This window comes from Grampus griseus, assembly GCF_964374135.1.
Source record: "Grampus griseus genome assembly, chromosome: 10".
Classification (NCBI taxonomy): domain Eukaryota; kingdom Metazoa; phylum Chordata; class Mammalia; order Artiodactyla; family Delphinidae; genus Grampus; species Grampus griseus.
The window spans coordinates 78,442,144-78,465,006 of record NC_139004.1 but is presented as its reverse complement, the minus strand read 5'-3'; the positions used below and the strand labels follow the sequence as shown (position 1 = coordinate 78,465,006).

At 41.8% G+C, this 22,863-nt stretch overlaps 1 protein-coding gene across 3 annotated transcripts in view; it reads right to left on the bottom strand.

The window, feature by feature from the left end:
* The window catches only part of ATXN7 (ataxin 7), a 126,193-nt gene that overhangs the window by 26,548 nt on the left and 76,782 nt on the right, over window positions 1-22,863 (bottom strand). For all 3 annotated transcript variants that reach the window (XM_082662843.1, XM_082662845.1, XM_082662844.1), the window contains exon 5: window positions 20,377-20,481. In XM_082662843.1, coding sequence (XP_082518969.1) covers window positions 20,377-20,481 — 105 coding nt within the window. The remainder of the gene's footprint in view (window positions 1-20,376; window positions 20,482-22,863) is intronic.

Sequence of the window (22,863 nt, the reverse complement as noted above, 5' to 3'; positions counted from 1 at the left end):
CCTAAAACTCACAATTTTTTCTCTAAATGAAACTCACACTTTGGGATAGATTTGGTCAGGTAAGGTTAAATAGAGTGCATACTCTGTTACAGAAAATGCTCTCTATAACTGCTCCCATTTAAAGCAAGGATTTTTAATAATCAAGCTTACACACAGCTATAAAATGTAAAACACAGGTAAACATATAGAGCTCCTTTGGCCAGGCACAGCAATTAATAATTACATATACCAAAAGCTCAGTTTAGAAACGCTGGGTCATTCATTAAGCAGCCCTTTCAAAAAACTAATCGAATTGTTTACTTTGACATCCAGGTTGAAAATAACTGCTATGTACTATTACCCAGCTCCCGGTTAACCCAAAGTAGCCATCATAGTTCAGTTTCAGGCCACCAAACACAACTCATGAGGCATCATCTGTCTTTCACAAGGATTATGACCCACTATGAAACATCTAAGATCAGGGCCTGAGGCAGACTATATATCAAAACTGCATATGTGTGTGTGTGTGTGTGTGTGTATATATATATATAATATACATAAAATTCAGTGACTGACCAGGCATACCGAATTCAGCATTATCCTAAGCAGTATCTGTGAAACCACACTTTGGGTGGACACATCTATTTTTTTTCTTAATAACTATTACAAAAAAATCCTTGGGACTTCCCTGGTGGCGCGGTGGTTGAGAGTCCACCTGCCGATGCAGGGGACGCGGGTTCGTGCCCCGGGCCGGGAAGATCCCACATGCCGCGGAGCGGCTGGGCCCGTGGGCCGTGGCCGCTGAGCCTGCGCGTCCGGAGCCTGTGCTCCGCAACGGGAGAGGCCACAGCAGTGACAGGCCCGCGTACCGGGAAAAAAAAAAAAAAGTGTGCCAAGGTTGTTTGTTTGTTTGTTTTTGCGGTACGCGGGCCTCTCACAGCTGTGGCCTCTCCCGTTGTGGAGCACAGGCTCCGGACGCGCAGGCTCAGCGGCCACGGCCCACGGGCCCAGCCGCTCCGCGGCATGTGGGATCTTCCCGGCCCGGGGCACGAACCCGCGTCCCCTGCATCGGCAGGTGGACTCTCAACCACCGCGCCACCAGGGGAGCCCCTTGGCACACTTTTAAAGTCACACTGTGGACTATGTGTGGACATAAAGCATTTAATAGTGTCTCCTCACTACTCTCACTGTCAACTTCTCCCTGTAAACGTTCTTATTCTTTTCTAAAAGCACTTTCACGTGTCTCACCAGCAAACACAATCCAACTCCACTCCTTGTCATTACATATTCTTTTTTAATCCTATATCTGCTTTTTCTTTGATCCAATTTCTGGAGGGTCCCCAGGGACTCGACCGGACTACTCCAGAGCAAGCAAAGCGTGGTCTGATGCTAAAAAGGAAGCAAATCTGTGGGACTGTCCCGAAACATTTCAAATCTCAAGTTGTGGAATCCAGAGCTGACCTCTGACACACAGTGCCTCAAAGGACAGTTCACCAAAAGCCAAAACCAGAGCCGCGAGGCAGCCTCAGAGCATGCTTAGGTGGGTTACAAATGGCACTGGAAAACAGTGAGGAAGAAAAAAAAAAGTCTTTACACAAAGCACTCGGCATCATTTCCACTAGAGAGATTTAACTGAAAAGGATGATTTCAACACTGGCTGCCCTAACAAATTAGTCTCCAACTGCGACTTCTGCCAAATGCATTTCTCCTCCCCCTAACGCAGAATGTTTTTAAATTAAAACACGAGGGGAAAGTGCAGAAGAGAGAGTCATTTACAGCACTTGGGCCACTTGAAACAACTTTTCGCCAAGGTCTATAATCAAATTATCAAGCTCTTGAAGTCAGTGCTTTATGACGGAAATAAAAGCCCCACTAAAGTATTCCAGGTCCCTTGGCATTTCCACGTCTCTGGGCAGGGCGGCACTGCAGCATTCCCATTCACACTAGCTGATGAAAGAGAACAGATCACAAAGGGCAGATTACAAGGGAGAATGACTCCAACTCCGGTGGGGGAAGGGACAGGCGTGAATGGATTGTAAATAATGTTGCTAAGAAAGGACCACAAATATGGCAACCTCAGATAATCCTCTTGCCAGGAATTCTTCCCATGGGGACTGTTCTTTCTGAACTTTGCTTTCAAGTATGTGAGAAATATGAAAACCTTACTGAATATCTGGAGGTAGCCCTCCCCTGCTGTCTCAACTTGTAGGTCTGTACAAACATTAGGAAAAAATGGCTTTTAAAAATTCCAAATACTTTATTAAAGGAGATGGAATGATAGAGAAAAAGAGGGGATACTGGATGGTATAACAACTGATCACCTCCATTGGGAGAATATCATTTCTTCATAATCGTTGTCATAAGGCATCTTGTTTAAGGAACATTGAATGGTCTGAATAAGAGTTCATTTCCTTAAGGGGGCCCTTCCTATCCTGTTCAAGGTGCAGACTTCGAACTGAGAGTTATCATCATGATTTCAGACAGACACACACAGATGTTTTTAGCAAATACAACTTTGGGGAAAAGGCTGTTACCGCCTTGAGCAAAACACAGCCACCAAACTATGCCACCCCTGTGATGTTGCCGTCACCATTTCTGGCTACAGGATATCATGCAATGAACGACATGCTGGCTGACACTTCCACTTTGCTAACAGTCACAAGCAGCTCTCTCCGCCGTCCTCAGGACACACACTGTTACCCAAATGATACTGGCAGAGTACAGCAAGCACTCACCCTGCCTGAAACAAACAGGATCGCAGGTCTGAGCGATGCACAGCATCTCCCCCGAATTCGCTCCCATTGACTTGAAATGTCGGCACGCCTCAGGTATCAACATGTGAGAAGAAACCAAAAGCCAAAACCAAAACTCCATCAGTCTCCATTTACTTTTGCTTTAATCCTTTATCTGCTGGAGGAAAAAGCATCCCATACGTTTAGCGATCTATCATTTTAAGTTTAGCCTTCCAATTTGTGAACACCTCGCACAGGTCAAGCATCGACATCCTCAGTCCTTACGCAAGTACCTCTCTAGTCACGTTTTGGGTCTGGTTCCCAGTTTTTCTCTAATGAAAGATACAAGGCTATCATCAAAATGCAAAAAGTATTAAGAAAAACAAGCTATGCCTTTACCACTCCAATTCAGTTTTAACACACACACAAAGGGTAGGGGAGAGAGAGAAAATTAAAAGAAACCTGGCAGAACTCAAACTAGAGGAGTTCTCTGTTTTTGTTCTGTTCCTTTGTTTTTTAAAACGAAAACTTCTGTGCAGGAATCCCCTCAGGGAGCACTGTCCTCTGAGGCCAAGAGGAGCAGCAAGTCCAAGGTGCAACGGAATGACAGCACCATCTGCTTCAGAGTGCTGCGCTAGTCTGTAAGCCACATCCTTATTGCTGTTTCCCAATAGTTTTGTGGCCTTTATATTTCACTTTATTGGGGGGAAGGTGGGAAAGGGGTGAAAAGACCGTGAACCTGGGAATAACAAAAACCCCAAACTCACAACACAGCCCTTAAAGTCTCCTCATTAAGCGCTCTGTTAATAAGGAATGGGTGATTCATGACGTAACAATGCCAACGAGGAGTCTGCAGCACGTGTTTATTTTTTCTGAAGACAGAAAACAGCGTCTGCCCCACCTACAGGATGGGGCTGTCAACTAATCAACACCAAAAGCGATATGCAAAAATGAAACCAGAAACAGCAACACTAAAACTGCCTGACGAGAAATAAGAGTTCTTAGAAAAATCAATTTTAGGGCATTAAACAGCAATTTGAATAAAGGTTTGAAAATCTATTTGTATTTAAAGTTCTGCAAACCAGTAGCTAAATTTCAGCCTCAATGAGAACCATCCGGTCAAGCACATTACTGCAGGAGGCATGAAAGGTGAATCCAGTGAAAACTAAAGATCTCAACTGTCACCTCACTTCCTGCTTGCAGACGAGGCATGAGAGAGTTAAGGTAACTTTGAGAACAGCCGCCCAACCCACCCAGGAAGAATCTGCTTGGCTGTACTGGCTACCTTAATAACACAACCAAAAAAGAATAGTCTTTTCTGGCAGTCAGTCAGTAATTAAATTTTTATACACTCAATTTAAGTTACTGAATGACTTCCCAGGGTTACTGTTTGTATTCTGAAGTTGTTCTTCCTCTTGACACAGTGTTCTGCTTGAAACTTTGCTGTGGATTTGAAGTATCCGACAAAACAGCTTTCAAACACGTTCTACAGGAAACACGGTGAACTGCCTGTCATGAAACCTCACTCACCACAAGTGAGATAAAAAACAAACAGTTAAAGCGTGTTACAACGTTCGTCCATTTTTAGAGAGCGATGTAACCACTGCTCTCCCTGTTTTGAGATATGGGCACCGTTTGGTGCAAACCTCAGCATTTTGTTGGAGTTAACAGCAAACTCAACTCCTGCCTGCGTTTGACCTTTGGCCAGATCACTCAAATGACATTTCAGCATGGCTCCTGTGGACGGCCGGCAGCAGCTAATCCCTCTAGCTGCGATTACCCCCCTGCTCCACGGGTCTGCAGAGCGCACTCTCTCCACCACTTCAGCCACGAAGTGCTCCGGGCCTGCTGGCGGGGCAGGACGGCCACCAGAGGAAGGGGGCCTGCGCCAGCTCGCCACACTCGGCTCTGCGTGGGTCTCTGTCCTGTTCCCAAAGACCTAGCCCACCTTCCGCAAGCTCGTCCAGAACTGGGCCCCGGGCCAAGTCCAGCCTCGGAAAACTGCCTCGGAAAACTTACCCGGTGGAGCTTTCAGCCCCCGTGCGGAGGAAGGGCTGTTCTGAAGAGGCTTCTTGTTACCTTCCATTCACATAATTTGGTTGTGCTTCATTGCACACTTGCTACTGCAGGCTTGCATCATGATTTGAGTCTGCCCACCAACTCCAAATATGCTCCATGTTTGGTCTTATGTAACATTTGCTACTACTGTAAAAAGCACTTGAATTACAAAGGTCCTGGCAGATCAACAGAAAACAAGGGGTGGAGTCTAATTTCATCTAATATGGTCATACAAGGCGTCCTGGCTGGTGTAAATGAATCCTTCTCTTTGAAAGGCAGCTGGCCAAAACTGAGGGCGATGGAATTTATAAATTTAACCTGCTAGAATTAGAATGTAAATTACTCACACCTGATTTTCCTGAGTGAGTAAAATGACAACTATTACCAGATATATTAGAAAATGTACTTGATTCGTTATATATCTACACTTTAAGCCTGGACAAACCTACAAGTTTTAATGTTATACATTTTTACAAATATCAGCAGTCTTTCTCCACATTCTATTTCCCCACGATCTATACTTTAAAACAACAGAAGTCTGTTATACCTAAGCACACTTTTCCTTAAATCTAGTTAAGAAAAATCTTAACCCATTTTCTGTGCATGTTTGTAAAACAGTCTAATTTCAGAAAAAATATACACCTTATTGTCCAGAGTTCAACCACTGGATGACCGACTAAAGCTGGGGAACTTTTAGACTTTTAATCCCAAAACTTCTCTAAGTGGCTCTTTGTAAACCAGGCCTTCCTGGTTCAGCTGTTTGTCTGTCTTCAGCCCTATTACACTCCCTGCGTCACTACTCCCCAATCTTGTCAATCGCCAAATCTTACTATCAAATAGACGTGGAAAAAAGCAGCCAACAGATCTGAATTTTATGATAATAAAGGCTGCACACATAAACAGACTCAGATGCCTGATAGTTCAGAATGAACACTTTTAAATGTCAAAAGGAGGGGGTAAATTCCTCTACAAAATACCATCACCCAACACAGACTCTTTGGCACAAAGTCATGAATTACATGTGTGGAAAAGATTTGGCCTGGAAGGGGTGGTAAAGAGTTGTGAGGCATAGGAAATGGCTTCTATTAGACCAGACACAAATTCTACATTTACTGTAAAACAAAAGAGTAGTAGCCACACTGCTTTATTTTCACAGCAAGCATTCAGACCCTAACCACAGCAGCAATATTAAGATCTAGAGGGCTTTCTGAAACCCTCCCCCGACCCCCCACCAGATTTCCGGTTCAAACAATGCAAAACTATGGTGGTTCTTAAAAGACAGAAGAACACAAGGAAAGAGCCATCAGCGGGCCTAGAAGCACAGGATGAGCAAATCTTTCCAAAGTTAATTAGCAAAAATAAGACATTTAGGTTAACTCACTGACGGGTTTCTTAAGCTAGCAGGAGAAAAAAAAATTCTATTGCCATACTACCTGATTGCAGAAAGTTTTTTAGCATCATTCCCTGCATCCACCTGCCCTCGCCCTCGCCAAGGGGGAGCTGAGGAGTCTCCCTGACACCATCAATGGCAGAACTGAACTGGGATAAGAGGACCTGACTCAGACTAAGCCTCAGCTCCACATCACTGCACCCCTCAGCCTGGACACCAGACTACTTGCCAGTCTCCCAGCACAAACGCTTGCCTTTCTAATGTTCCCTTTTGTAGATGGTGATGGTGCTAGTGGGGAAAACAATCCTTACGAGAACCAGCCAACCCAAGACAATTTTGGAAACGACGTCTTTCTGTAACCTGGAGGAACTTCAGGATGAGCTTCAGCAAATCTTCGTAAATGCTACAAACATACGTCTACACTTAATTTCATATATAAACAAGAAAGAAACAATCCGAATTTATCTTTAAGATCTATATCAAAGAAGGAATGAATGATAGTGCAAACCAGAAAAATTAAAATTTGTACAATAAGAATAAAAACAAATACACAACAACTGGGCATATAAAGCTCAGACTGAACTTTTAAACACATACCGCTCTTAATACCCTGAGTAAAATACTTAACCAAATACCACCCTGTTCTGCTTGGAAAGCATTATTACTATTTTCTTCAAACCACTTCTCAATATCCTATCCAAATAAAGTTTATATTGATATTAAATCTCCCAATGATGGCTCATATTTCAGTGCCTAGGTCTGGGGACATGGTCACATTTCTTTTTTCTTATGAAAAAATAAACAGACTACAGACTAAAAAAAGACTACGGACTAAAATACCATTTTAATAGAATAACATCCATACCTTACAGACCAAAAATTATAGGTATTGGCTGTGGTGTGGATGGTGTGCACTCATCAATTTTACTCTGGTTGCACAAAGGGAGTCCTGAACTGACACAAATTCTTCTGTGAATTAGCCCGCTCCCAGCAAACAAGCAAACCGGCAGCAGCTAGGAGGGGCCACGAGGGCTTGGGTTTGGCCACGGCCTCAGCACTTTTAGTTGTGTAGCCTTGGGCAAGAGACTTCTGTCCCTCAGGGTCTGTGCCCTCCCCTGAGAAGCAGTAATACTGCCTCCTCTAACAGGGCCTCGGTGAGGAGTAAAGGAGGTGACACATGTAATGCAGTGCCCAGCACATCTTAAATGCTCGATAAGTGTCAGCTATTACGATGAGAAAGAAGGAGAAACTGGATGGTGGACATCATTCAAAACAAAGGAAGACCAAAAGAAAGACAGCGCTTTCTGTTACAGAAACTAGTGAGGTCCCCAACACATCTTGGGATTTCCTAAATCCACACCTGAGAAGCCAGCAGAGGTGTCATTTGGTGTTCTGCAGGACAACAAACGAGCTGTTGGCAGTTGGGAAATCCTGTGTTCCTGTCACCAGCGGCAGCCAGTTCTCCAGCTTACAGCAAGCAGCACAAGCCTCCACTCACTCCACTTCACTGTCTCAGCAGGCCGGGCCGAGTTATAATTGGCCTTAATTGGCACTTACAGGAGCTTTAACATTCCTCACCTGCTGCCAAGGAGCACTTGAAAGGGGGAGAAAGTATTTTCAAACTTGGAAATACCAAGCAATTCATTCAGCTGTGGGCCGGGAAGCCTGCTATCCAGAATCAGATTAGCTTCACCCAGAAATGCTGCTATGTTATTATCCAGTGCTCATTAGGTGCTCACACAGGATTAGGAGAGGTGGGAGATGAAGTTTAAAAGGGGATAATTCACCTTGGGGGCTAACAGCACGCAGCAGCCTCCCTCTGGCTGGCATCGTCTGATCTGTTTGGTGGACACTTCTTCAGGGCTCAGCCACACTTCGTGTGTGTGTCCCTTTTCAGCTGTTCAGATTGTTCAAAGGCAGGCAAATAAAGTATAACCTCACAGCCTCATTTACATAGGCTTTGTGTGAACCACAGTCTGACCTCGGCCCAGTCATTATTTGATACACAAAGTGAACACTGTTAAAAGGTGACCAATCACACCAAATTCAAGGAGGATAATGAGATCAGAAATAAAACTGGCCATAGTTTTTCACTGGCCCCGCAACTGATCCCAACAGAAATTACTGTCTTCTAGAAGACTACACATTTTGCAGAGAGGAATCTCAGCCTAACAGAACTAGATTTCTTCCCTAAGACAAATTCCATACAGAATGAATAGAAATCTCCCACAAGTGCCAGGAAAACTGCCTATAATTGTTTAAACGAATATTTTAAAAATCATCACTCATTTTGAAAGATCTCTTTGCCTCGTATCATTACTCAAACTATCACTCAAACTCAGAAGACACATGCTACACTGGTAGTAAACAAAAGTTTGCACTTGTTTGCGAAACTGACTTCAAAGTCAAATTACAATTAATCACACTTGTGCATATGCGTGTAAAACACTGTAAGAGGCTTTAGAAAAATAAGAAATGGAAGTTTAGAAAAATAAATAAAACACCTACTCCTGATGGTGATACTGTCATACGTGGCTAGTAGAGAGCCTTTTTGGAAAACAACATAGTAGCAGCTATTAACAATGCAAATAAATACCCTTTTTGATCCCAGAATCCTTTCCTGAGACTCTATCCCATAGAAACAAAACCACCAGCAGTTAAGGACTTATGTAGCAGGGTGGCTACTGCTGCTTTGTTCATAGAGGCAAAAAGCAGGAGACAAAGTGAATGTCCACAGACAGAGGGTCTGGCTGAGGAAGCTACCGCACAGCCGCACCTTAAAAAGGGGATTAGTATTATCTTGGGATGTGAGTGGATCTCCATGTTGTATTGCTGAGTGGAAAAGAAGCAGAAGTATGCATAACAGGATCCCTTTTTTTTTCTTTTTTTGGGTAAAACTATGACCGGTAGCCCCTGCTAATGAAACATGGGATTACATGTGTCTGTAAAGAGTTATGAGCATGAGAAAAAATATAGAATGATGTATACTAAGTTACATACTAAGAATGTATCTAGTTATATAGATGGATTACAGAGTGGAGGACCGTTACAGTTGGAGAAGGTGGGGAGTGAACGCCAAAGAAACAAGAAAGATGGGTGACTAATAAGAAAATAAATAAATAAATAAACATTAAAAAAAACAAGAAAGAAGTAGGCTGAACTGAAAATAGCATGTTTGAGATTACTACATTTGTGTATCTATGTAAGTATATATGGCGGATGTATGCATCTCATATATTCCCATATCAATCAAAAAATCCACTAAGAAACTCACTTGAGTTTTTGTTACAAAAAATGCACTGTGAAGAAAGTGGAAGAAAAATTTAAACAGTATGAAATTCTGGTATTACATCAAAGCACTTTATCCTGACTGTGGAACCCATTTCATTTGTTTGGCTACACAGACTGAGAGTCTAGTAACACAACTGAGCACAGTAAGAATAACATAGAAAAAGGCCTATTAGCCACTCTTGCGAAACAACACCTGAATTTTCTAAAGCTCACTACAAATCTTCTATAGTAGGAGTTTCAGCAATCTTTTTAAAATATCAAGCATAAGAAGTAATGAAACAAATTTCATACTGGAGTTTTTCACCCTAGGAGACTACAGATCAAGAACTATATCATGTGTGATTAGGGGCTGATGGCTTGTATTTTAAATTGAGGTAATTACCTTCCTCCATTTCTCTTTTTATTAACTTTCAAACACACAAGAGGAAAACGTATACAATTGCTTTGACGTTCAAATTGAGAACTGTTGTCTTAAAAACAGAATAGAGAAGTAAACCTAAAGACTGGAATTTCTATACACACAATAAGGAATGAGGAAGGAAACAGATATATTTAGCCATTGCCCCCTCCCCCAAACCAGTTTTAGGGGTTTGAACTAGCATGTGCGTGGGAGGAACTACCCCAGCCAGGTAGTAAGTAGGTGCTACTGCATATCCAAGCGATAAAAACTCCCTCTTCTGGTCAGATATAAGACCACAGCTTAACGGGGTTGACATAGCAGGTGTATGTGTATCTTAACTAGCCAACCCACAAATTAGCCTTGTGAAATGATTGTCAGGAAAAACATCTTTCAGCAAATATAACTAAAATATGGATTTATATCCTGAAATGTCCCCTTTAAAATCTGAAGCACATCCATCCTAATAATTTCTGTATGTAGCAGACAAGAGTAGCACAGGCGAACATTAACAATTTTTATTGAATGACTGATGCTGCTGGAAACTCACATTTTCACTGCCTCATTCTGGTGACACAAATCAGACCTGTTGAAGTAGTTCATTCAATCACAGTAGCACTAACCTGGAGGGCAGCTCTGACCAGCCTCCAGGTGGAAAATCAATACACTGACATACTGACAGACATTCCCAAAGAAGAATGGGTTTAGGGCTTCCCTGGTGGCGCAGTGGTTGGGGGTCCGCCTGCCGATGCAGGGGACACGGGTTCGTGTCCCAGTCCGGGAGGATCCCACGTGCCACGGAGCGCCTGTGCCCATGAGCCATGGCCACTGAGCCTGCGCGTCCAGAGCCTGTGCTCCGCAACGAGAGAGGCCACAACAGTGAGAGGCCCGCGTACCGCCAAAAAAAAAAAAAAGAAAAGAAAAAAAAGAATGGGTTTAAAGCGCTGCACGTGATAATGTAGCACTAACAATTTATATGTCCACCAATAGGGGACAGGTTAAATTAAGTACATTAAGAAAGTGGAATAATAGGCAATCTTTAAAAAGAAGGAAGTAATGTGCATTAACATGGAAAAATAAGCTAGATCACTAAGTTTAAAAAAGTGAACTTATAATAAGTCTAATTTTCCATGTGTGTGAGAAAACAAGAAATACACAGCTAAATATTCCTTTGTCCAGGGTCTAGAAACATCCCAAGAGTTTATGTCAACCTGTACCCGTGAAAGGTTAAGATGGAGATTTACTTATTCTGACCGCATATTTAACCTCTTGCTGATGGTTACTGTTTTTCTTTCACAATGTGCATTACTATGTTAATAATGAAAAAATCAAATACATGTGTTTTTCCTTTTTAATCAATAAGTTTCTATTACCCAAATGAGAGCATCCCTTTGTTTCCTGGCTTACATGACTAAATTACTGTTCCACTAAAAAAAAAAAACCAAAAAAGACAAAACCAACAAAAACCCAAAAGAATAAATGACCCCAAAGTTTGGCATCACTGCAATAACTATTTTCTATCCCCACAATCTCTAGAAAATGTCTAAAGACTGAATGAATATAATACATCAAAGGCTTTTCATTCAGGTCAGTACACCTCATTAAAACAAAACAAACAAACAAAAGCCCATATACAAATTGAAAGAACAACCCCATGATCTACAAGCTAAGTAAATCCATCCAGCTGCTGAGGCCAAAGCCCCAAGAGCCATTTCTCATCCCTTCTTCTCCCGTATCACTCAATCCCAGTCCATCAGCCACCCCTGCTGGCCTTCTACTTCTGTGCTGATTCCCAGTCTATCCGCATCTCTCTGCCTCTGCTGCTACCACCTTCAACTTAAGCTTTCTCTCCAAATCCCACCCTCACCTGGACTAGTGCAATACAGCCCACTAACCGTCTCCCTGCTTCCGCTCTTGCCCTCTATGTTCCTCAGAGCAACCATGAATCACATCAAGACACTTCCTTGCTCAAAATCCTCCAGTGACTCTGCATGGCCTGCATTGGCCAAGCCTGGTTCCTTCCATCTGGCGCCAGCACCCCTTTCTCCAACCTCAACCTGGACCCCTCTCCTCCCTGCACACTGTTTTTCTACCTCCTCACTGGCCTCTCTGCCAAGGTCATTCCCTCCCACAGGATCTTTGCACCTGCTATTTTCTCTTTGTGGAACACTGCTCCTCCAGATCGTCAAATGGCTAGCTCTTTTTCATCACTGACCTTACGCATCAACTCCTCAGAGCGGCTTTCTTTGACTAGCCTTACCAGAAGTGCCTTGCCCCAGTTATTCTCTCACACTATCCCAAGCCTTTATTACTACCTGAAATCATCTTATTTTACTTGATTTCATCTTTCTACCCTAGAAAGATTTCTATCTTTCATCGCTCTACCCTCCCTAAGCTGCATGAAATCAAAGACACTGCTTTCCTAGTTCAGTGGAGAGCAATGCCTAGACAGGAGGTACTCAATAAATACTTGTTAAATGTGAATGATATTATTCATTTCCAGTTTATGATTTTTAAAAAAAACCCAAAGGCACAGACATTAATAAAGGCCCAGATTTCAGTATAAAGGAAAATCAATACATTTTATAACTAGCAATTAAAATGCTGCTCCTACAAATAACACCATTTTAAATGTACTTGCTTTTGTATTACTAAGAAAAAAAAGATAAAATTACATTGATCCTTTATCTGATGCTGCTGAAGTTATCTGAAATTTTTAATTAGCACTATTTGGCTTGCGGTAAAGAAGAACTGAATTCACTGCATTAATTTCACATCATGCTGTTCAGTGACAAGAAGCTTAGATCAAATAGTTAACTTGGAATTTCCTTCGAGAATTAAACTAACGTCTACCCTGACATTGCTCACGTTTTGATGTGCCTGCTCTGGTTTGCTCCCTTCCCTGGCTCAGCCCCCGACTGCTGGAGAAAGGCCTGGCGTGTGTCTTTGAAGTAAAAGAGTGAAGTATTTTTGGCTCTGCAACAAATTTCAATCTTTATACTGACTGCAGAAATATGCCAACCAATTCTCTAAAGAAGCTGGAAAATGTTATGAGGCTGTAACAAAAAGAGGAGTAGCTTGGCTTTGGATAACTACTATGATTTAGGGTTAAATATAGTAGAACGGGCTGAAGAGAAATCCAATGACTATGCTAAATCAAATATCTACCTACTACCATTACGTCTTCAAATTACTAAATGTCCTCTCTGAGGTAATGGCTTTACAATGCTGACCCAGCCACTCTAAGCAAACTTAAAATTCTACCTGAACTAGAACATCTGTCATTAATGACAGTTTTGTGACATGTGGAATTCATTACATCTACTCTAGATTTTCTTTTAACTCTATACATCCTTATTATATGCAAAAGAAACAGATGTAAGGAGACAGAAAACCCAGCCTCGGACATTTTATCTGTGTGAATGAAATTTAATTTAGGAGTTTGATCCGTAAACTGGGAATAAAACCATCCATTCAGTGGGTTGCTAAGAACAAGAAATAAGATAACACGTGCAAAAACACTTTGTGAATCAAGTACAAATTATCATTAGCCTGTGGGCTTTTAAATGAATGCCAATCCTAAAAAGATTAAGTATCACTGAAAGTTTCAAAGTAGAATAAGAACCAGATTATAAGAATGTAGAGGCCAAATTTAGCTAACAACTGGAGAGAAAAAAGAAACATTTTTTTCTTTATCCAAAATCAAAGTTACTTAATAACCAAATAAAACAACTCATTCAAAATACCTGAATATGTTACTTTCCATGTCTAAGTCAATCAGATGACAAGAGGGAGAGGGTGTTCTTTATTAAACAGCAAAACCTCTGCTCTGTGATGCAGATTAACTTAAATTATGTGATGGCAATCATTGGTCACAACTATGTGAAATTGTTGTCAACAATGGGATCGGCATTTTTACCAGAAACAGCCCACGGGATCTCATAGAGTAAGATTCATTTTGCTCTCACACTGACCGTCTTTGAAACCAATTAATTAGCTCAAAAAAGTATGAGTAATTTCTGTTTACTCGTCCTCTGCTGAAAATGACATTTTAGAAAAATATAATTTATCCTGGCACCTAAAAGAATCCAATCCACCTCAGTGCACTTTAAGGAACGTTAAGTCCAAGCAATACATGTGGCTGTTAATTTTACAGGATTTGTAGTATCTGCAAGCGGAGAAAGCTCTCAGATTGCAGAGGTGTTTCTGCTAAAGGTACCTTCACAAAGTTATGAAAAAGCCATATTTATGACATCCCCATCTGTGAAGCAAGGTCTGAGAGAGGGGCAGATGTTTTACACCGAGCCCAGACTCCCACCCCACTTACAGCAATGGGACGGCACGCAACACGTGATACCGATGGATAAATGGCAAAGGGTATTTAACTGTGATCCTTTTGCAGATCAACATGAGATCTGAGAATACTGCTCGGTAAGGCATTTCCTAGGCTAGGGTTGGCCTCAGGAGACAGCTCCCTGAACATCAGAGGAAACCAAATCCAACAGCTTGAGCTGGTGTTTCCCCAAACATGGAGTAGGTTATCACTCTTCAACATTAATAACATTAAATCTCAAGTGAAAACTTACTCCCTTTCCAAATCTCTTTCAAGTCTTCTGGTAACATCACGCTACTCTGTGGATGACACTTGCCTAAAACGTGCTAGTCTTGCTTTTAACTAAGAGAGCAGGCTTCAAGGTTCAGTGATGGCATTGGCAAGAGCAGCAACAAAGGATTTAATCTTTTCACTGTGTTTATTTTCACACTTACCATCTATGGCAAAGAAGAGTAGTTTTCCCGTTGATGATTCTAGTAAGGTTTTCTTTGTGAAAGATTTATTTAAATAGAAGTGGTTTGATTTAAAGAAAAAATATTAAGTGGCATTAAATAAGCAAATCATAAAGATGGAACTCGGTGGATCGAAATTGGGAAAAGGTAGCAGAGGTACATGTGCTCAGGGACTCCGGGCTGAGCCACAAGGTGAAAAAGTAGGTCACCCTAACTCATCAGAGGCAAAATACTTCAACAGCTGACATTCGAGCAGGTTTCAATTAATTATAGAGATGCTAAACGTAGCACCTGTCCAAGCTGAATTAACATCACTCATTTATTTCACCTAGGTAAGATCAGCCTATGTCTGCCTAAGAGAGAAATTATCGTAGTCTTCACAAGGAAATTCAAAGAGAAGCGGCAGAGCACAGAGCAGTGCAAACACACAGCTTCTCAGAATCACCTGCGAGGCTCTTTCAACACAGAACCCCACAGGCCCCCCACAAGTCATCAGCTGATCCTACCTGTTCAGATCCAGAGTAAAGGCATGTAAACAGGAATACAAAGTTTACAAAGTTTACTTTGTAATACAAAGTAAACAAAGTTTACGCTATTCAGTAGCCAGTTTAGGACCAACACACTTATTACTGAATGATCAACTCAGATTCCCAACTTGGTTCACCACCTCAAAAGAAAGGTGCTTCTGGCCATAGGGAATGTCACCATCTCAGCCCTCTTTCATATGTAAAGTTTTAGAGGCAAATGTGAGACTTCTAGCAAATAATACAGAAAGTTAAAAATCAGTTAAAAAAAAGCAGGGGCCTCCTTTCATGCCATCCTTGCTAGACTCAACGAATCTCGGAGTGCTGATCTGCGCCAGTCACTATGCCAAGCACAGGAATACAAAGCAGCAGCCCCTACCGAGTGAGGGGATCTGCTGTGAGCATAATGCATCCTGGCCAGCTTGTGGGCCAGAATCAGCCTAGGGAGCTGTGTGGAATGCAGATTCCTGGGTGCTATCCCCGGCGACTCCCAGCCAGCTAGTCTGCAGTGGACTGTAGGAAGGGGCCACTTAGGAAGCTCCCCTTTGATGTGGAGGCACAGCAGGTTTGGGATCCACTGATTCAATTATATTTTTAAATCTGAAAATTAGCAGGAAGAAACATCTCACTCCTAAAAATACTGAATAACTGAAGAGAAATATGAGGCAGCCTGGACTATTTCAAAACATTAAAACAAAGCATGGTATTACTATGCAGTTTCCAAGAAAGAAAGCCATCTATACTACAAGAACAGTCAGACTATGAAACTAGAAATGCCAAAATGACACTACAATCACTCACCATCATTGCTCCAATGGAAATCCTGCTTAATAGTCAACTCCCAAAGAGGCAGCTCGGCTAGCAAAAGAGTACTGGCACACTCCACAGATATTACACTGCAGGTGTGGTTCAAGACCACCGCAATAAAGTGAATATCGCAATAAAGCAGGTCACACGAATTCTTTGGTTTCCCAATACTTAGTTATGTTTACACTATACCGTAGCCCATTAAGTGTGCAATAGCATTATGACTTGAAAGAATGTATATACCTTAATTTAAAAATACTTTATTTAAAAAAAAACCCTTTATTTCTAAAAAATGCTAACCATCATCTGAGCCTTTAGCAAGTTGTAGTCCCAACAATAATCACTGATCAAAGATCATGATAACAAACATAGTAACAAAGAAAAAGTATGAAATGTTTCAAGAATTCCCAAAATGTGACACAGAGACATGAAGCCAGCAAATGCTACTGGAAAAACGGCACCAACAAATGTGCTTGATGCAGGGTTGCCCCCAACTTTCAATTTGTAAAAGACGCACTATCTGCGAAGAACAATAAATCAAAGCACAAGAAGTGAGGTATGTCTGTAGGTCTCTCGCTACTATGGGTAATAACCTCCTCACCAATTCAGAATAACATTTACCACCAACATGAACTGAGTTATAAGCCTTGCTGCCATTGTAGCTCCCTCCCTGTCACTGCCAGGCAGCAGTGGTTTTAAAGGAACCGCCTGCTGAATTTTGTAGCAACTGCTCATTTGTTCATAAAAGTCACAGATGAATATCAGTAATACATGAATTCACAGAAGACTGCCCACCCACACATTTTCACCAATTTCATCAAAAGATAAGACAGGGCTTCCCTGGTGGCGCAGTGGTTGAGAGTCCGCCTGCCGATGGCAGGAGACACGGGTTCGTGCCCCGGTCCGGGAAGATCCCACATGCCGCGGAGCGGCTGAGCCCGTGAGCCATGGCCGCTGAGCCTGCGCGTCCGGAGCCTGTGCTCCGCAACGGGAGAGGCCACAACAGTGAGAGGCCCGCGTACCGCAAAAAAAAAAAAAGATAAGACAGTAGAATCTCTCCTTTAGCAGGTATGAGTTCTTCCTAATATAGTCATAAACAGATTGTAGAAATTTCTTCAATTTCAAAAACATTTTTGGTCTTTTGGTGTTAACTCTGGAAAACAAACATGTAGTGATAAGCCTTCTGGAATGACAACAAAGAAGAACGGGTTCCAAATACTTCTTCCTGTTACAGCCCCTCACCCCAAACACAGAAGAGACACTGGCAACATTGGGAATGGTTCTTGGTCCTGGTCCCCTGACTGCCTCTCCTTTCCAGGTGAGTAAGATGTTACTCCCAAACCAGCCGAGAGCCATCACATGGTGCCTTCCTCCACTGCGTGGAGTTGCCCCCAAGCCCACACAACTATCCATCTCCCAACCTCCTGTTTTTTCCATCAACCTTCTCCTTGGCTGCTGCTCCCAAAGAGGGACCTCCTTCTACACTTCCCAGCTGAATCCCTCTCTCAGCACCTGACCCTCATCCTTCTGCCAGACTCTCTTCTTTCTTACAGCTTTAAATTTCCCTTGCCACAAGAGGGTCCAAAGTCCCCACCCAGGGGCCTTTATCAGTTGCATTTCCTGCCTGGCTGACAAAAGGCACTGGATTATGTATGTAAATCCTGCATTCACACCACACCTTCTTCTACTTTGGAAGTTACCACGATTGCTTTGTCACTGAACAAGTACCTTATTAGCAGACACTGTGTATGCTACATATTGGTAGATAAAAAGAGCAGAAATATGATTTTAAGACACTCCTTCCCCTCACCCACACCCCGCCCCCAATACACAGACATTCTATGAGAGAGACAGAGGAAGAGAAATAAAATCATCTCCATGAAACGTGCTGTATGTAACTGAGTGAAGTGCTTCTGGAAGAGGGGACCAAAAGGGCCCCCTTCTGCCTCAGGAAGTCCTGCAAGAGGTAACACCTTTAAGTGGGCCTTGGTACAAACAGCAGCTGTTTTCACACTCCTTTCTAATCCACTTTGCCCATTCTCTAGAGCATCACTAAGTCACATCACTCAGGTGCTAAAAAACCTGCAATAGGTCCCCACCGACATATCAAGGCCAGGGGTGTCTGATGGCACTGAGTCTCTCTGAGCAGCCCCAGCCTGCCTTTGCACACAGCTTTTCCACACATGGGTACACCAGCTCCGGCCAATGGAGACTCCGTGGAGTACATTCCAGACAGCCTGGAATTTCCTGCCTCTGCACTTGCTCCCATCATCCCTGCTGCCAACCTGGAGCCACCAAACATGGCTGTTCAGTGCACAAGCTGTGCAGCTGTATGTGGCAGCCCTGTCCATCCATCAAAACACTTCCAACTTTAGGGTATTATAGTTGATTTTTTTAAAGTATTTTCTGCATTTTCCACAATGGACATGTATGTATTACACACCTAAAAATTGACGGGAAAAAATGTGCACATGGGAAAAACAATCCATTCTGCTCTTCCGAGTAGCCTAATGTGAAGGCTGTTTCCTTTAAGAAGCCTGCTCTGAGTTACTGTGCGAGAAGCAATCTGTGCCCCTCCTTATTCTTAAGAACTTGGACTGTTTTACGACTTTCGCCACATCCTCCTGTATCTACGGCTGTACCCTTTTTTCTCTCTCATACCTATCAACTGTCAGGCACTGCATGAGGGGCTTCACCATGCTGTTTCATTTCATCCTCTCTGGAAACCAGTGAGGTTGCTATTACTGTCCCCACATTATAACAAAGGAAGCCAAGGTTGGAAAAACTTGCTCAAGACAAAGAACTAACCTATGGTTCTTGCAAGTTTAGATTTAAATCCAGTCTAGTCTGGCTTCCGAATCCTTAACTCCAAAATACTTGGCAACTAACTGCCTTTTCTGATACTGGCCACTTAAGAGTCTTCAGCAAGGAGACAGTATCTTATTCAGCTTTGTACTCACTCTGGTGCCTACTCCCAGGCCTCACTGAGAACCACAAACTCAAAGAACTTTTTATAATTACAAAAAAGATTCCTTGGGGTAAGAGGTGGGATGTTGATTATGACACTGTGACTCTTACAACTGCATCCAGCCCGACAGAAAGCCCTGTAGGTTCAAAGCTAGCTAGGCTGTGTCCCCAGCTCTACTCCCCCACTTAGCCTTAGTCTATTATCATCTTCACCTCTGAACCATTCTCCCTGCTTCTACCCTTCTCCCACAGTCTACACTCAGCAAGTCAACCAGTGAGATGGTCCTGTGTTACTCCCTTACATAAACTTTCCAATGCCCCCAAGCGGCTTCTTCCTCTGGCCTACGAGCCTGTACATGAACAGGGTCCTGGTTCAAAAGGTCTGACTTCCCAAGTCTCTACTTCCCTCACCAACTTCACTAGCCTTCTTCAAGTCTGGGCACCGGCTCTCCCCTCTGTATCAAATGCTTTTATTCCAGATCGCCGCATGGGTGGCTCCCTCTCATCACTTAGGGCTCAGGTCCCCAGGGTCACCTCCTTAGAGGCTTTGCTTGAACACGCTATTACAGAAAGACCCTGTTGTTCTTCCCTGTCTCAAGCTTGCATTTGTAGTCATGAGGACAATGACAAAACAACTTGCAGTCATTTAAAAAAATGTGTCTCGTTAGTTTTGCCTTTCTCTCCAGCTAGATTTTAAACTCCACGGAGGTAGGAATGATACCACATCCCCAATGCCTGAAACAAGGTGGGCACTCAAATACTTTCGAGTTGTTACTGAATCTAACTGGATATAAAATTAAGTTTTATGATCGGAATTTTTTTAAAGCACTTTAGGCAGTATTATGACAATGGAAAAACAAGCTTATTTGGATTCTCACATGATTGACATCAGATAACAACAGGCTTGGAGCCTAACAGAACAGGGCAGCTCAGAGGCTCATGAAACTCCTGAAGTCACAATGCTTCATTCTAAGTGCATGCGCACTTCGATGGGGCAAGACAGCACAGCTTCATCACACTCACAAATTACAACAGCAAGATACAGTCAGAACTACTGAACTTGGACATTTCAAAATCACATCTCCTTTAAAAAAGCCATGCCTCTATACTCTGTGTGTGTATATATAATTTTACCAACCACCGAATTCACAACCGTGGGATCTAGAAGGAAACAAACCTTTTACTACACTGATGCAATATTTCAACAAAGATTTTATAAAGTACACTTTTTCCCTGTCTAATTTTAATAAAAATCGAAAATGCACATCCCTTTCAAGAAAATTCAGAAAATACCCAACATCTGATAGGCATTAACCCATTCAATGAATTAGAAAACCTACTTCCTGACAGGGGGAGGGGTATTATAGCCTACCCATGCTGTCACTGGTTTAATACTGCTCTACCTTTTACCCTCTAATAATGATTTTTAAATGGTTAAGCACTTACCATAATGTGATTGAAATGCCTGCGGTTTGACAACCTGATTACAGTCGTTACACACCACCAAGTAGAAATCATCGTGGGCTGGACAGAGACCAAATATTGGCATGTCTGCAATAAAGAAAGAGAGCATCACTCACTCATGCGGTTCCTGTTAATATGAAACCATCTGGGGTGGCAACACTTTCTAAAGGAGCTGCCTTATGATAAAGTACACAGGATAAAAGTTGTTCCAGTTTAAAAGTAACTGATGTGACACACCATGACTATTAAAACAGAGAAATCAAATCAGGCTTACAGAAACACCGTTATAAAGGGTTAAAATAAAATGCACGAGAAATCATTAGTATGAGGTAAACCAGACAAATCTTTTAAAATGCGAACAATGAATACATTCACACAATAAAGCAACTTTAGATGAACTCTACCAAGGGTTATGAGGAAGAATCTGCAACCACATAAAATGCCTAGCAATTCACAAAGCTGTAGCATCTAATGGTTTTGTTTGGTTAACTATGCATTCTATTCCAGCCATCTGGTCTCTGCGTCCTATGCAACCATTAAGAAAGGAAGCAGAGGTTTCACTGAAGAGTAAAACTGCTGGTTTTGTCAGCATGTAATACAAAGAAAATGATTTTCGTACTTTTTTTTCTTCAGGTCACAACTAACCTCTAGTCCTTTGCTTGCACACTGATGCCACTGGACAGAAAGAACCTCAGTACAAGCACAACATTTCATACATTAATCTCAGTTCAGTTACCAGAATAGGGCAAGATACAAGTTGGATTTTTTTTGTACTAAGAAGTTAATTAAAATACAAATGTAAAACTAGACTATCTGCATATACATGAAAACGAAGTACAGTAACTTGATACCTGGTAATATATGGTTAACTAAAAAGTCCTAACTGTGGACAATTAATTATTAGTAACAATCCAGGGAAGAGAGCTAACAGTTCAAATCCAGAATCTAAATCTTTTAAATATTTCAGACTTGGCATTTTACACTATAAGCACTATTTAGAACATCTGCAATGAATGGATAATTAGCACATTTCAATTAGGCAAATATTTTAGTAGACCAAATACCAAGTTTAAAGAGGGAAGAAAGATCCAAAAAGCTGATTAGCATCTGCTTTCTTTCCTGTAAGATTTAATTTCACACTTTCTCCAGCTTGGGTGGGCTTGGTGGTTTTAAAGGAAACAGAAAATGCCCCGAGGTGATGTAAAGTGATGATAATCTCTAAAATGTCAAATTACGGATCTAATAATATCTACACACAGCTATAGGTCAGATTTTCTTAAACAGTTTCTATTACACTGAACTGCACAGATAGCTAGCTGTGAACCTGAAATATACCAGGGACCAACAGGATTCCGGGATGCAGCAGCAGCACTGAGCAGGTTCTACGTGCTCCGATCTCATTTTATCCTCACAACTACTTGGGTAGATACCATTATAACCCTGCTCTGGAGAGGAGTAAACTGATTCACAGAAAGGTGAACTACTTTGTCTAAGTCAATAGCTGAGATTTGATTCTGACTCACAACAATGGGTTGAATTTGGTCCCTTGAAGACCGAAGGAATATGATTTCTAGAAATTCCTTCCAGATTCCAACTCCAACAAGTTGAATGTCAGGGCTGAACACCTTTGACGGAATAAACTGATAAGACAACAGAAGAAGTTTCTAACAGACTGCTGACTTCTGTGACTAAGCTTAACAATTTCACGAAAAATAAGAGCCAAACAATGTGCTATTTTCCTGGAAAGCATGCCCACATTGAGTTAAAAATAGTACATGTGGGAGAAGGGGAAAGGTTATATCCATGCAATGATCAACAAGTAATAAGCCATTTTCAATGGCTACAGTTTGACATGACATTTCCTTTTTTCTTTTTCTTTTTTTGGCCATGCCCCGTGGCACGTAAGATCTTAGTTCCCCAATCAGGGATTAAACCCGCTCCCCCCTGCATTGGAAGCGCAGAGTCTTAACCACCAGACTGTCAGGAAAGTCCCAACATTTCAGTTTTAAAAATAAAAATTTAAAGTAGTTTACTTTAAGTTCCATATATCCCTATGCTAAATCATTCTGACACAGGACAATTAAGTATGAATTACAGAAATGGCAAAACATTCATAACTTACAGCTGAAAAGTATGAAATGCCTATACACATCAAATCAACAGTTTCATTAATGAAATCAACTTGATCAGTTTTATTAATTAAACAGTAGTTAAAGTATTAAATTAAGTGGTCTCAGTTTAGACTTAGGCCTCGGCAATGTGCCTGGTTTGTGTGATTTCTCACAGCACTCTATTACAAGCGATGCTGTTTAAAATATGTCACTTTGCCAGATACCAGATATTGCTGGGGACTAGCTTCCCACCCCTTTATAAATAAGCCAATTGTAAAAAATTAAAAACTGTATAAATCCTTGCAAATAATAAAAATTTAACTGGCCACAATGATGTTTATGTAGAAAACTGTTCTTT